Source organism: Glycine soja, chromosome 15, assembly GCF_004193775.1.
Source record: "Glycine soja cultivar W05 chromosome 15, ASM419377v2, whole genome shotgun sequence".
Taxonomy (NCBI): domain Eukaryota; kingdom Viridiplantae; phylum Streptophyta; class Magnoliopsida; order Fabales; family Fabaceae; genus Glycine; species Glycine soja.
In genome coordinates, this window is record NC_041016.1 from 35,629,283 (window position 1) to 35,641,831 (window position 12,549).

Below are 12,549 nucleotides of genomic sequence, written 5' to 3' on the forward strand. Positions count from 1 at the left end.
AATTCCAGTGTAAACAGATGCCTAACACAAAGCAACTTTATTTTTGTCTAAATAAAATGACGACGTTTTGGTCTCACCCTTCATACATCAATAAACTCATTGTAAATGGCACATCAACATTCAACAAAAAAAAAAAAAAAAACACAACACACCACTGCCATTGCAAGACAAAAAAATGGAAGATCCTAAATATGCAAAGTGCATTAAAGTCCAAAATATATAGCTCGCATCTGGAGTTTCTTAATTGTTTGCTCTATTCTTTTTGTGTTAAATGCAATTTTTATCACGATCGATGCTGTTGGATAATAGTTTGTGTTTAGGTGTAAGAAATGTGTGTTTAGTGAGATTTTGTGAGGGAGATGTTGTTGTCTTTTTGTGTTTAGTTAAGTGTTTTGGAGGACTTGTCTTTGAATGTCACTAATCTATTTTTTTCATTTTATTTGTGCAGTGTTAACGTAAGCTAATTGTGCAATACTATTTGCCTTTCTAAATGAAAATGTAGTCCTTTTTGTAATAAAATGAATGATGTTAAAGTTTTATCAGTTGAGTAGTTGGCACACACCTCCTTCTAATTTAATTTTTTGTTTTTGTCATGAATTATTGGTAAACAAAATTATGACGTTTATAATATGTATAAAAAATAAACACATATGGAAAGCTAAAATCCATTGTTGTCTTATACTGACTTATATTATCCATTACATCCATGTCATAGCATCTTTAGAAGTTTTTAACGACTACATAATATTATAGTGATATAATATTATATCCATCACATCCGTGTGACATAATGTTGACTTCTAAATAAAGCATATGTCAACCTATAAGTCTTTAGCCAGAGGTGCTCTAAGGATAATGTAATTGAAGCTCAAACTCTAAACTCAAAAACAAGGTTTTTTTTATGTTGGCAAATAGTGTAACATCCCAATTTTTCGTAAATAAATTTAAAAAGCTTTTTAGTAAAATAAATAAATAAATAAATAAATATAAAACAAAGAATAGACTGAGTACCCTAGGTATAAATAGTTATGTTAAGTCAGGTGTCTCCTCTTCTCCTCATTTTCGTTTTTCTCTTTTCTCCACTCAAAACCCTTTCTTTTTCCCGCAATCCACTAAACCTGTCTCATAAAAACAACGATCTCGAACTCATTTACCGTTGGATCGTCGTGAAATTTTAGCAGCTAGTTCACAATCCAATTCCGAACATTCTCACCGTTGGGAATTTTAAATCATGTCTAAGATTAGAGGAAAACCCTTCGCATTGTAGCCTTTTATTTTCCCGCAAAAACCCAAAACTGTCTCGGTAAAACTACGATCCCGGTTTCGTTAACCGTTGGATTTTCATGAAATTTGGATATGTTGTTCAAAATTCAATTACGCACACGTTCACCGTTGGGATTTGCGAGATAATATTTGTGGATGGAGAAAAAGAAACCGCATGAATACAGTACAAGTGGAGGCTTCAATCTCTTCTTCGTCTCTCTGACGTTCAAGAATTCTATCGGAGCAGTCGGAGGAAAAACTGGAGGAATCTCATGAAACCGCTAGAGATGTCGCTATCGTTGTCGGAAGACACGTGAGTCCGCTTAGAGGTAAGGGATGAGTTATTCACAATTGGGGGTTAGTGAGAACATGTGTAGGGATCCTTAGAGAACTAAATTTGGGTTTATTTTGGGATGTTTATTGAATTATATAATTTTTCTTTATGATAATGAATACAATATTATTGTGTTCTATGTACCAATTGATGTCTTGATGAGAATTGATTGATAAACTTGAGTGCTCTTGATGTCTTTGTGTTTAACCCATGATTTTGATACAATTGTGAAAAACTATTTCAGAGGTTTTACATCCCATGTTGTGATAAAATCTTTTGTATAAATTGTTATGTTGAGGTTATGAAATGATGATTCAAACTGTGAGTATGTGATAAATTGAACATGTGACAGATGATGAAATACATGTGTATTGAGATGAGATGTGTGTATTGAGTTGTGAACTATGAACTGTGCAATCACACAATTGTAAGACCCTTTAAGGGCGACGAGTATTGTGATGGGATCCGCTGTGGGAATCCGATGAGTTAAAATGATTTTGAAAACAATTGAGTAAATGTGTGTATTGCATAGTTCATAGGTAAAGTGTATATGATTCATGAGGTGTGATAACATGTTAAATTGAGATTATACCATTGTGATTGGAATTAAGTGTATGTGATAAATTGAGTATGTATATGATTGAGATATATATGTGCATTGAGTTGTGAACTATGAATTGTACAATCACACGATCATAAGTCCCTTCAAGGGCGACCAGTTAATGCTAAGTCCCTTTTAGGGCGACAAGTTGATGCTAAGTCCCTTTTAGGGCGACGAGTTGATGTTAAGTCCCTTTTTGGGCGACGAGTTAATGTTAAGTCCCTTTAAGGGCGACGAGTTAATGATAAGACTCTTAAAGGGCGACGAGTTAAAATTATTTTGAGAACAATTGAGGAGTCGTGTGTTTTGTACAATTCATAGATAGAGTCTGTGTGCTAAAATATTTTCTGGGTTGGACCTGAATCAGGAGGGAGAGGCCCTGACGGACTCTTCAGAGTGTAGGCCTTGGGGGTCACACAGTTTGAGTGCTCCTTTAAGCCTATGTTGATCCCATATGGTTTGACCATTCTTGCAAAACACTGTGACCCTGACTGGTCTCCCTATGATATTATCTAGTGAGAGTGACTTGACTTCCTAGGCGCCCGACGAGGTTTTTCACTGACATGGTACCACATTGCATATAGGCTTGAGTCTTAGCATAACTGTTTCATGCGCTTGCTAATTGTTTATTATGAAATTGATGTGTTATTATGTCTTGATCAAAGCGTGTGATTCTTGTGTAATGTGATTGATGATTGAAAAGTGTGATTGATGGATGAAAAGTGAACTTTGAATGACAAAGTGGTGGAATTACGTGAATTACATGTAAGTAAGTTTTATTTGGTTTATATGATATGTATATCTAGTTGTCTTGTTTCTCTATTAGTTAGGAATGTGATAACTCACTCCACGTGTGTTGTTTGTGTTTGGATCCTGTGATGATCTTGAACTTTGTGTTCGGGGGAGCAGATGACTAGGTGAATTGCTTTAAAAAACATTATGCTGAAGGACATCGAGACACAACGCTCTGATAGAATGTGACAGTGAGACATAAATTTTTATATTAATTGCATGATGTTAGTATATTTTATTTTATTTCACTGATCTAATAAAATATTTATGTAAATTTTGACGGCCTTATTTTGAGCCGAATATGTTTTAATAAGTTTTAACTGATAATAGTGAAATGAATGTGAACCTTTTACCCGTGTGAATTTGGTTACCGATATTTTTAAATATTTTGTTTATATATATATATATATATATATATATATATATATATATATATATATATATATATGTCGGGGTAGAGGATGTTACAAGTAGGTCACATGTGTTGACAAAAAATTCAACATATAGCTTTTATTTAAAGTAATAGTTCTTTTCTTAAAATTTGATTTAGATCTATTGTTGGGTCAGTCCTATCTTTTTAACAACTACATATATATATACAAAAAAAAAAAATAACTTGACTAATTAATTAAGTACTAGTGTTCAAGAGACACATATCAAAAAACCATGGTCAACAAACAAACAATAATCTAAACATAATATAACGCATCCTTATAATCATATTCCAAAACCTCATGGATTCCAATGTGGAACTAATCGACAAAAAATGTCTTCTTTCAACCGCATAAGTCGAAAGCCTTAACCAATATTTTCACTAGCAAATTATCAATGCGGACTCTGAATTCTAACTAACACAAGGTTGCATAACATGTAACACTAACACAATGTGATTCCTAACACAAAACAACGTCATTTTCGTCTAAATAAAATGACAACGTTTTGGTCATCACCCCCTCATACAACAACACATTAAATGTAACATGGCACATCAGTATTAGACAAAAAGCAAATGACACAGCAATGGTCATGTTGGATTTTAACATTGACGATTTAGATGGACCTAATAGCAATGATTTAATTGAATCAATTTTAAAATTATATGATTAAATTGAATCTTTTAAAAATAAGATAATCAAATTAAACTTAAAAAATAAATTAGAGGATCAAAATAAAAATTAGACTAATAGGACCAAAATCACATTATTTTAGTATATTTAGAGTATTCCAATCAAGTGCTAAGGATTAATTATTTTCTGACATATTAAAATCCATTTAAGATTGATATTTTTCAAAAAGATAGTGTTTCCCATATACAGGAATTGGCCATAACTATACATACTAATTAAGAGACAATTTAAAAGTAAATCATAAGAAGATACTGCTTAACAGTAACGCAACGAATCTTTATATGTCGACTTAGAATATTATTATCCCTGCAATTGAAAATGAGTTACATAATTTTCTCTCTCTTTAAATTCATATGTATTTCCACCCAATTGTAAACTACAAGAAGAAACTGCTTAATAGCGACGCAAAGAATGTTCTACATATGCATGTCAAACTTAGAGTGCCTTTATTGCTACAACTAAATTAAAAAGAGTAGCATAATTTTCTGTCACTTTAAATTCGTGTGTAGTACTGTTATCAACTTAAACCCAATTGCTCAATCTACAACAATTGCACACTTTTAAGCAATTATGCCTAGAGTGGCTGTTAATATTTCAAAGTGGGCAAAAAAAAAAAATACGACATTATTCAAATTTTTATGATTTTAATTTATTTTATGCATTCACATTATATTCTTCTCAACCTTCCTCTTTCTTTCTCATAATATTATACTCATTGCGTTTATTTATTTATTTTTATCTTAAATTCCTATCTCTCTATATCTTATATATGTACACCCCAATTAGGTGTGAAATTAAAGTTCAAGTACAGTACTTATGCATCAAAAAGTTTTCGATGTAAGAACATATGAGAGGGCTCATGTTCAAGTACAATATAATAACGTTCTTCAATATATATTAGAGCATTAGAATGAGCCTTTTATTTGCCATGCAAAGGCCTTTTATATTATAAATAATAGCACTTGGGAGGAAATAACCTTAGAACTCTAACACCAATTCAAAACTCTATGTCTCATACAATTAGTCAATTAGATAATTGCGAAAATTAATTATATTTCTCAACCAAATGGGGAGCTTCTACCTTGTGCCACAGAACTAGAATTGATCATAGGACTAGTCCTATCTGGTTGAAGTGGTGATCTTTTTGGAGAAGGCCTTTCTACCTTCATAGATGCATCAAATTTGTTCTGATCACTTACACTTTCTCCATGGAGTATCATTGGTTTTGTGTCATAAATCTCCGATATGGGATCACTATCCATTGATGGTGGTGAAATCTGAACCTTATGATCACCTTTGAAAGGGTCATCTTGAGGACTAATGCATGATGAAGCTGTTCCCAAATCTTGAAGCCTGAGATCATCACTCCAAATCAGTGGACTCTTTCCACTACCACTATAGGGGCAATTAGGCCTCTTCTTACCCACAAACAAAGTTTCATTGTTATTATTAGATGGCATAAAGCCATCAAGTTGTTGGTCACCACTGGCATAAATGTTAAGATCTTGAAAAGAAGGGTAATTGAGAGAACCAAATTCCTTCATGACCCCCATTTCAGTGGTGCCTAGAGGAGCTCCCATACCCTTCATGTTTGTGGCCATGTTTTCTCCTGCTAGTGTGTGATAAGCCTTCTCCAATATACTCTGCATGTATTTTCCTTGAGCCTCAATCCTCAGCTGAAGGTTCTTTTGAACCTGCCAGACCATGATGCACCTAATTAAACCCATCTCAAACTTAAGAGATATAATTACATATGGACTTTAATAGGGTTGAGTACCCTTAATTTGTACCCACATAAATATAACCACTTTTTTTGCCTGATAAAGAAAAAACATGGACTTTTTAAAAGGTCGTGTTTACCTCTAGTTGTTCATGCAATCTTCTCTGCACCTCCATTTGCATCCTAAATAGAGCATCAACAACCCAATTAAAAGAATCAAGGGAAAAACTTAGGACATGTTTGGAAGTTGATTTTTTGGAGAAATAATCAAAAAAATAATCTCCCAGTCAGGAAAAAAATATTTATTTTTCTTAAAATAAGTTAAATCACACACATAATTTATTTTAATAAACTAAAAAAATAAGTAAATTTAAAGAATATAATAGAGGGTGGAAAATTCTCTTCGAATTTCGTTTGTTGTGGTTGTGGATTTAATAGAAGATAGAATTAAACTAAGCATACTCGTTCATGTTGCGGCCAATCATGGCAGAAGAGGAGCCGATATTTCTTTGAAGTTCTAAAGCCGAAGCTGCCAGGATAAAAGATGCAATGAATATATGTAGAAGAACTTCATGAACTGTAAAGATAAAACCTTAAACAAAATGAAAATTAAGTAATTAGAAATTAAGAAGAATAGTCACCTCTCATGCCATCCTTAATCGAGTGGTCATTGAAATCCTTGTGGGGCTGCTTTCCAAGCCTGAATTTCTATGAAACTCAGAAGAATAAATTAATCACCGAACATAAAGGAAAGGGGAAAAAGAAGAAAAGAGAGGCAACAAAACAGCCAGAGAAATAGACGGTTTCACAAAAGTGTGATAAAATGAAAAGTAAAAGAAGTGTGGAATTAATTGAATATGGTTTGTGTTCGAACCTGAAGGTGGCTCTTAAGGTGGTAAAGGGTGAGACCCTTCACTCCCATAACCCTCATGATTGTTTTAGGAGTGGCCTCTGCAAATCATAGAACACAAAGGAAAGAGTTACTAAAAGAATAATAATACATGAACACATGAATACACTAAATTAACACCTTTTGCTTTTCTATTTTATTTCACTTTTTATCATATCATATCAAATATTACATTTCCATTTATATGTTTGGGTGTAAATTGGCACATGAATGTCCATGATGGTCTTCTTTTTTTTTTTTTTTGGCGAACGCGGATATCCTTCGGCTGAGAGCAAAGGATTAGCTCCTAATCAGTGGATACGGAAAAGTATATATTAACAGATATCAACCGAATATCATACATATGGACATGCAAATAAATATTATTATGTATATATAGTATATAGTTTGCCCAGAATGAAAGAAAATAACAAATTAAAAGGGGTGTTAGAATAGTACTATCAGGTCCTCCAAGCTGAGCAACAGCATCAACAAAGCGTTCATGTAGTTCAACAGTCCAACGGAGGCGTGGCTTTGGGTCAGTGGTGAGGACAAGCCCTGAGTCCCCTTGCACACACATGGACCTGTCATGGGAATTCATAGTTGAAGGCTTCTTAGGAGGGAACATTCGTTCCATCTCTCACTCTTTCTCTAAGATGAGAAGAAGCTAGGAAGAATACCAAGAACTTCAAGAACAAATTCGATGCTATGAGGGATGAATAGGGTGCGTTTTAATTGAAGAGGAAAATGGAGGTTGTGCAAGGCTTTAGCTATAGCTACCTCCTCTAAAGTATAGAGAATAAGGGAAGTGCTACCTTGCTTAAAAAGAATGTATTAAACAAAAAATATTTGTTTTTTTATTTTTTTTCTTAAAAAGGAATAAAGCATTCTTATTCTAACATGTAAGCCTTCCTTTGTAAAAGTCACCGCCTCTCTTTCATTTCAACCTTTGGCTGTAATATCAATCATATAATTTTATTTTTATACATTGTTACAGTGGTTTTATCTCTCTCTTTCACATAACTTTTTCACTCCTTTCATCATATAAAACCATTCATTATTTATATTTTTATAAAATATATAGATTTTAATTTATATATACAACTGGTGTAAAGATTTTTCTACAGAATTTTTTATTTTCAAATATAACATTTAAAATAAATATAACAAAAGTTAACAAACTATAAATGACAGTATACAATTACATAATGTACAACTTTTTGTGCTTTTATTTTTCTCTTTCTCTATCTATTTATACAATTATAAGTAAATCCACACTTATTATAACTTGTGTATTTTAATTTTAATCATTTATAATAACATCTGGTTATGGATATTTATTCTCCTTGGCTCCCATAGAAAAGACCCTAATAACGCTGCAACAAGCACAATTATTTTTAAATTATGCATGCACACACGCCATGATGTATAACAACTACTTTCATATATACATGGGTGATTAAACCTCATTGTGACTACAAAGAAGGGAAAAGAAAAAATAAATAAATGATGACAACTCATTCTTCCTTACTTTGTGAAGTAACTATACCATACATTAAGCATTGTTTTTACTAATATGGTCTTGTATAATGAAGCCCAATCGTATAGAGATATCCTTTATGGAGTTTTATATTATATGTAGCTTTCTGGGCATAACGAGTGAAACCACTCATACAACGACGTTCTGATGGACAATATGGACTATGCTTTCTGGTACCCTAGATCTCTTACATTATTGAACAGTACGTTAGCTCAACGTGTTATGGGCATAATCTTGGCATTTGTTCGTTTATGTGATGCATGGTCATTTCGTGGTACGACACCCTTTTCAGCATAATGATTAGTATGTACCCATCAACGACCTCTCAGCTACAATGGAAATAGCAGCTTTATGTCCCTAGCAAGGAAAATTTTGATCACATAATAAATTAAAGACATAAAAAAAATGTTTATTCTATGAGTCGCGCGCCAAGATAATAGCATATATCTTGATATGCATATGTAATTACAAGTGAGTTGATTGAATGAGTATCAATTTTCACAAGGCTCTGTTATATGTGTCATTTTATATGTTCAAATATTATATAAAATTCTATATACTTGGTAGGACTCTTGACTAGCTAATAGTAAGATTAGTTACATAGTATTAATATCTATAAAATATTATTGGGTAAAATGAGTAAAACATAACTTATTTGTTAAGTAAATTAAACCCTTCCTTATATGTATCCAAATTATCTATTTTGCTTCATATATATTCATGCAGATCTTCAACAATAAATGGTATCTAATAAAAAAGAATGATGAACTTAAAACAAATATATATATATATATATATATATATATATATATATATATATTTTCTTATATGAAAACACGACATCATCTGATATCAAAATTAAAAATAATAACCAACTAAATTAAAATATTTAAAAATTTAAAGTCAAATATAATATAATCATCAAATCTCTAAAAAAAATTTTAAAAAAAAATCAAATCTATAAAATTATTCTGCCGCTCTTCTTGAAGATTATTATTAATAATTGAAAGTTCATAGTTAAAATAAAATAATGCGTGTATATATATTCTGTATGTTTACGTACGTGTGTGCCAATCGAACTTCTATATATTTTTCATATTAACGAGAATGGAAAAAAATAACTAAATACGTATGTTAGTGTGGAACCAACTTTAGCCCTGTGATTTAAGGTAGTATCGATATTAGTCCATGATAATAATACAAAAAAATTTACATCAATATTATAGGTCATATGTATTTTTTTATTAACAATACAAAATTTACATCAATAATATTAGTCCATATATGATAATAATACAAAATTTACATATGTACTTTTTATTAATAATACAAAAAAATTTACATCAATAATACAAATTTTGGGTATATTTTTCAAAATAACGATAATGAAAAAAAAAACATTAAATTCTGCGTGTTTTTGTATGTAATAAAGCGGGAAAAAACAGACAATGTTAGTATGCATGGAACCAACTTTAGCCCTGTGATTTAAGGTAGTATCGATATTAGTCCATGATAATAATACAAAAAAAATTACATCAATATTATAGGTCATATGTATTTTTTATTAGAGACAATAAAACAATTTTACTTGAGTCTAATAGGACCACTATATAATAATTATACTAAGACTTAAAATTAAGATTTCTGATTAAGATAGAACAACCACATACTAGTTAATCCATAGTGATTAATATTAACTATTTTAATTCCTAAGCAAAAATATTAATACTTAACAAAAATTCATGTCTTTGAGATTTGATAGTTGACTTTGACCAAATTTTGTAATGATCTAACTTATATGTCTTTTATGTGAATTGAGCATGACAAAGTGTACCAGAATCTTACGAAATATCTCAAAATGAGTAGAGGTGAATACCTTCTTATTAGAGATGGGTCCAAGGATACATATTTATCTCTAAAATTTAATAGGGATAGATGCTGGTATAAACACTGTGAGAGTTTAATTTTGTTTTGGCTTTGTATATAAGAGAGAGTAACAGAATTTTAAAATTTTGTTATAAGTGCTAGCCTAAGAGTGAAGGGTTGTTACTTTGTTTTGCTTGTATAAAAGGGCAATCATACATCTTAATAAAGCGTTGTTTTTCATTCTATCATTTTCAGTCTCTAGTGCTATTCCTAGTGTGTGTGCAATTCTGTGCTTAGAAAACACTGAGTAATACACAAGTGAATGTGTGAGGGAGTGAATTGCATCTCTTGCAATTGAGAGAGGAACAGTGTGTGTTCCAACAATTGGTATCTAGAGCATTGGTTTCGATAGAAGGGGCAAGAATCGCTAAAGAAAGGTTCTTGGAGGTGTTCTTGAAGGAGTTCTTTGATGGCTGCAGTATCTGGCTCAATTCCTGCAAATCTACCCGTTCTCACAGGAAAGAACTATGAAAATTGGAAGATTCAGATCAGGGTGGTGATGCGATTCCAAGGGGTTTGGGAGTTCGTAGAAGAAGGTTATATACCTGTGGGAGAGAGAGCAACAGAGGAACAAAAGGCTGCTGATAGAGAAAAAGAAAAGAAAGATTGCAAGGCACTTTTCATTTTGCACCAAAGTGTAGATGCTGCTAACTTTGAAAAGATAGCAATGCCTCAAACCTCCAAAGAAGCATGGGACATTCTGCAGAAATCTCATGATGGAGCCACAAAAACCAAGAAGATCAAGCTGCAAACTCTGAGGAGACAATATGAACTACTACAAATGGAAAAGAATGAATCAGTTGCTGAGTACATCACAAAAGTGCAGACAGTGGTGAATTCAATGAAGGGCTATGGAGAAAAGATAACTGTGCAATCAGTTGTAGAGAAGGTGCTTAGAACCATGCCACCCAAGTTTGACCATATTGTGGTAGCCATCGAGGAATCCAAAAATCTTGAAGAGCTTAGCCTAGAGGAATTGCAGGGATCTTTGGAATCTCATGAACAGAGAATGAATGAAAGGATAAATGAGAAGAAAAGTGAACAAGCCTTGCAAGCACGGTCTAATCCAAAGAAGCATAGTGATAGATGGAAGAAAGAGAAAACTGAAGGGAAGAGCAATAAATGGAGGGGAAATCAGAACAGTGATAAAGACCACAAGAAAGGAGGGGGATCCAATTCCCAAAACTCTTCAAATAGAAAGAAGTTTGACAAAAGAAGTATTCAATGCTTTAACTGTCAAAAGTTTGGGCATTTTGCTGATGAGTGTTATAGCAAACCCAATAACAAAAGAGAACCTAAAGGTGATGATGCAAAATTGGCTCAGGAAGAAGATGATGACACTGAACAGGTACTGCTAATGGTAACTACTCAAATTGAAGGGGCAAGTGATAATTGTTGGTACCTAGACACAGGTTGCTCCACTCATATGACAGGAAGAAGAGAGTGGTTTCTCAACCTTGATCAATCTGTGAAGAGCCAAGTCAAATTTGCTGATGATAGAATCTTGACTGCTGAAGGAATTGGGAAGGTCCTTATCAAAACAAAGGATGGAGGTCAGTCTTGCATCACTGATGTACTCTTTGTACCAGGTATGAAAAGTAATCTACTCAGCTTAGGTCAATTATTAGAAAAGGGCTTTATGACTAAGCTTGAAAACAAGATGTTGAGAGTGTTTGACAGAAATCACAAGCTCATTTTGAAGTCCCCTCTTTCAAAAAATAGAACATTTAAAATTGAGATTGATGTGATAGAACAGAAGTGTTTTACTACTACAGTAAACAGTGAAGAGTGGTTATGACATTACAGATTTGGCCATTTAAATTTTAGAGATCTGATTAAGCTAAACTCAAGAGAAATGGTGCTGGGTTTGCCTCAGATCAAGCCTCCTAGTGAAGTATGTGATGGTTGTTTACAGTGTAAGCAATCAAGAAGCACTTTCAAACAAAATGTACCAATCAGGGCAAAAGAGAAACTTGAGGTGATTTACTCTAATGTGTGTGGCCCTATGCAAACTGAATTTCTGGGTGGAAACAGATACTTCATATCCTTTATTGATGAATTGACTAGGAAAGTATGGGTTTACCTAATAAGAAGGAAGAGTGATGTCTTTGAAGTCTTTGAGAAGTTCAAAAATATGGCAGAAAAGCAAAGTGGCTCATTGATCAAGATATTGAGAACAGATGGTGGTGGTGAATATGTTTCTACAGAATTTCAAGAATTTTGTGATCAAGAAGGCATAATTCATGAAGTGACTCCTCCCTACACACCTCAACATAATGGAGCTGCAGAAAGAAAAAACAGAATCATAATGAATATGGTAAGGAGCATGTTCAAAGGCAAGAGTCTGCCCAAGTACT

The 12,549-nt window shown here is 32.7% G+C and overlaps 1 protein-coding gene across 1 annotated transcript; it reads right to left on the reverse strand.

The window, feature by feature from the left end:
- Positions 1-4,955: 4,955 nt before the first annotated feature.
- Positions 4,956-7,524, reverse strand: LOC114386958 (myb family transcription factor APL-like). The gene is made up of 6 exons (XM_028347041.1): positions 7,186-7,524; positions 6,712-6,788; positions 6,479-6,545; positions 6,300-6,366; positions 5,978-6,020; positions 4,956-5,811 (listed from the first exon to the last, which is right to left on the reverse strand). The coding sequence occupies exons 1-6, from the start codon at positions 7,361-7,363 to the stop codon at positions 5,176-5,178; spliced, it is 1,068 nt and encodes a 355-aa protein (XP_028202842.1). The 5' UTR covers positions 7,364-7,524; the 3' UTR covers positions 4,956-5,175.
- Between the last annotated feature and the right edge of the window lie 5,025 nt (positions 7,525-12,549).

Excerpts from the sequence above, each read along its gene's own strand:
- LOC114386958 (XM_028347041.1), bottom strand. The coding sequence starts at position 7,363 with ATGGAACGAATGTTCCCTCCTAAGAAGCCTTCAACTATGAATTCCCAT. Across the intron at positions 6,367-6,478 it reads GATTAAGGATGGCATGAGAG|CTTCGGCTTTAGAACTTCAA; the intron begins GTGACTATTCTT and ends TTATCCTGGCAG. Across the intron at positions 6,021-6,299 it reads ATTGGCCGCAACATGAACGA|GATGCAAATGGAGGTGCAGA; the intron begins GTATGCTTAGTT and ends TGCTCTATTTAG.